Source organism: Dipodomys ordii, unplaced genomic scaffold (genome assembly GCF_000151885.1).
Source record: "Dipodomys ordii isolate 6190 unplaced genomic scaffold, Dord_2.0 Scaffold49, whole genome shotgun sequence".
NCBI classification, from domain to species: Eukaryota; Metazoa; Chordata; class Mammalia; order Rodentia; family Heteromyidae; genus Dipodomys; species Dipodomys ordii.
Window position 1 is genome coordinate 9,508,018 of NW_012267265.1, and position 3,377 is coordinate 9,511,394.

The window sequence follows — 3,377 nt, forward strand, 5'->3', positions numbered from 1 at the left end:
CCCCCACCGACATTGTGGACAGGGAATTTTCCTAGGAAACACCCACGAATAGTTTCCATATTGACGCTGGGTCGTTTTCACAGAAGCTTTTCAAAAATTTTATTGTTGGGGATTATTTCCAAAGACATAGGTACAATGGAGGGTATATATATTTTTTAAATAAAAACTTTCATCCACTTATCAAGTATTTCTTCGAGTTTGGAGTTTGCACTGTTCTCAGCACAGACATACAGTGAGGCATATTGCCTAGCGTCTCAGCTCCTTCAGTTGATCTGCTCTGTATGAAACTTAATATTTTAGTAGCGATTAAACATAAACAATAACAAAATAGTGTCAGAAAATCTGTTTTACAAGTCTTTTGGGGCTTAGGAAAAGTTGTTTGGATGATTCAGTTCTTAGAATAGCATTAAATCAAGAGAGAAAAGTGGAAATGACCAATATTGATGAAATAATACGCAGTGACTTTGAGTTCTTATGTAATCCTAATGGCACTTTGTATAAAGTGCCCATATTTTTGTGGTTTTTAGTAGTGAAAATTAATCCTAAAGAATGAGTGTCATTGTGAAATTTTAATACATGCATATAACACACTTTGATTCCCCATTGTCCTTTCCTCTCCCAACTCTTTCCTTTTTGCTAAGGGTCCCTGGAATATAAAGTTTACATATCTTGTTAATGTGGACCATATATGATACAAAGTGGAAGAGCCTGGATATTTTTTTTTTGTTTTGGTTTTGGTTTACTTGGAAGAGATACTCTGCATTGCCATTAATTAAAGCTAATTCATTGAAACGATTTGTTTTCACAAGTATTTTTCCCATATATGTTGTCTCTTAAAAGAGTAAAAGTAAGGTCCTCTAATAAAAACTAATTTTTAATGATTTCTTAATTTTACACGATGATTACAATCTAACATACAGATAATTTTTTTTCATTAAAAGTTGAAAGATGGAATGACAAAAATCAGACAGGCCCAAAGAATCCATTTTGGGGGAGTTGTATCTGTTTTTGTTTTGGTTTGTGTTTTGAACTTGTAAATTAATTATTTAAACATAGATTTAGTTTTAAAATCTAGTTTTTGATATTCTCTTTCATCTCTCTTTTCTCTGTCCTTCACCTCTGAGTTAATTCCAGTTTTCCATGCTGGAGTTTTAAACAAAAATCCCAGTTGAACAGGAGGGATGAGTTTGTGCCACAAGAGAAGTGATAGGGCTCAAATTCTACAATTATAAAGCCACAGTTTTAGGTTAAGTCTTATTCCTGATTTGACTTGATCTCTGATAAGTTTATCTCCCTCCCTCCCTTCCACCCTGTATCTTACTTTTCCCCTCTCTCCCTCCTTCTCTCCCCTTCTTTCCTCTCCCTCCTCTCTCTTTGCTGTGCTTTGGATCAAACCCAGTCAAGTGTTCTAAATGTATGTAAAACAGTAGTTTCACTCACCTGAAAAGAGACACTGATATTCAAAAGTGTGACATTTCTTCCACAGTTCTTCTAACCATTTTGGCAATATCAAACCATTTTAGGCTTACAAGAGTAAAGCTGTATGTAGGTAGAGTAATTCTGTATGAACTTTCTGAATAAAACCACATGTTTTACTTGGATGTTAGTGGTAGCACTTAGCATTTTCTCAGGGAAGAGATTTAACCCAGACTTCTTTGTCAAACTCTTGACGTCCGTGGGATAACCTGAGGATCCCACCCTCAACCAGAGGGCATTGTCCACACTTAGAACACACTGCACTACCTAGTGGAGGTCTAAACCTATGGAGTAACAGTGACCCCCAGTGGTGAGTAAGGTGTTCTTTTTTTTTTCCAAATGCCAATGTGGGGATTGAATTAATTAAAATACTCACCATCCAGTTCATCCTTTTGGTAATAGGAGGCCAGACTAAAGGTGCAATGATGGAAGGTTTTACAGAACTGTTGAAACAAATGAATTCATAACCATTCTGTGTCATGCAGGCTGATAAGCGCAAAAGCAGTTCTGCCTAATGCATGTGTCCCCTTGTTTCTTTTTTCTAGTCTTTGAAGCCATCAAATCATGCTACCATCCAGAGTATAGTGAGAGCTGTGGGAGTCGTTCCCGGAATTCCTGAGCCTTGCTGTGTTCCTGAAAAGATGTCCTCACTCAGCATCTTATTCTTCGATGAAAATAAGAATGTGGTGCTTAAAGTATATCCTAATATGACAGTAGAGTCTTGTGCTTGCAGATAATGGGGCAAAGAACTCATTTGAATGCTTAATTTGATTATTTCCATGGACTTTTATTTTGCACTGCCAATGCATTTTGTCCCAAAAAGTTTCTTTTTTTTGTAGTCGAAAGAGAATGAACAAATAGATTGAAGATATCCGCTAGGCAGAACTGAACTGTATTTTTTTCTGAATGTAACTAAAAGCAAGATTTTTGAAAATGACGGCTATTTCTTTTCCTTTTAATTACAAAAGAAAAACTTTCACTCAAACTGTTTTAGAACTGCTATAGAACACACTGATTTATTTTTGTAATGGGCTTTAAAAGTAGATCGAAAAACCAGCAGTAGCTAATCATTGATCTCTCATCTACCAAGACAAAAGGGAAATAGAGAGTAACTTCATATTTTAATAGGCTTATTGCCTTAAATTCCTGAGCATCCCAGCCAGTGCTAAATAATCTAATCAATTGTGATGATGTTTATCTTAAAAATTTTTTAGATTTGCTTGCCCTTGAGTTTTCTCCACAAGTCATTGTAAATCTTAAGTAAATGTATGCTGAGTTTTAAGTAATGTGTGTACCTGTGCCAAGTCTCTGTGCCCTCTGTAAGAAGTCAGCTTGATAGATTTCTATAACCCAGGATATTCAAAATATTTAGTGTTTAGCTTTATGTTCTGGAAAGCTACATTTGGTTATGTAAACCCCGCCAAGAATGATGGAATGACCCAAGAACATATGCAAGAGTGATCACTTAACCAATTTAATTGGAAATGCTGTTATTTTTATTCCATTGCCTCCAAGAAAGGGAATCAGCAATTCAATGTTGAAAACCCAGATGTAGTTTCTTTTCTCTTTCACAAGAATTTACAATTTTTTTTCCTCCTAATTTGAACTCAAGATTTCCTTGTGCAGTACTGGATGGACTACTAGAAATCTCCTCTAAACGATCAGTTTCATTACAATAGTGTATTTATTAATTTCTCAATCACATACAGGTTCAAGCATTCTTCACATATATCAGAGCTTTTGCCTCAATCAGGGAATTGACAGTTTGGCAAAGCTCACTAAAAAATTATCCACCAAGAAAGAGAATCAAATACAGACTTCAGTCTACTTGTTCCTCCCTCCTCATTTCCAATTGTCATAATTAACTCCCCTTAAAATTCTGTCCTTGAAAAATCTCTCGC

General features: G+C 35.5%; 1 protein-coding gene across 1 annotated transcript in view; it reads left to right on the plus strand.

Annotated features, from left to right (window-relative positions):
* Bmp3 (bone morphogenetic protein 3) overlaps nucleotides 1–3,173 on the plus strand; it is a 30,613-nt gene extending 27,440 nt beyond the window's left edge. The window contains exon 3 of the mRNA XM_013020067.1: nucleotides 2,022–3,173. Within this exon, the coding sequence (XP_012875521.1) occupies nucleotides 2,022–2,213 (192 nt within the window). The 3' untranslated portion in view covers nucleotides 2,214–3,173. The remainder of the gene's footprint in view (nucleotides 1–2,021) is intronic.
* The last annotated feature ends 204 nt before the right edge of the window (nucleotides 3,174–3,377 follow it).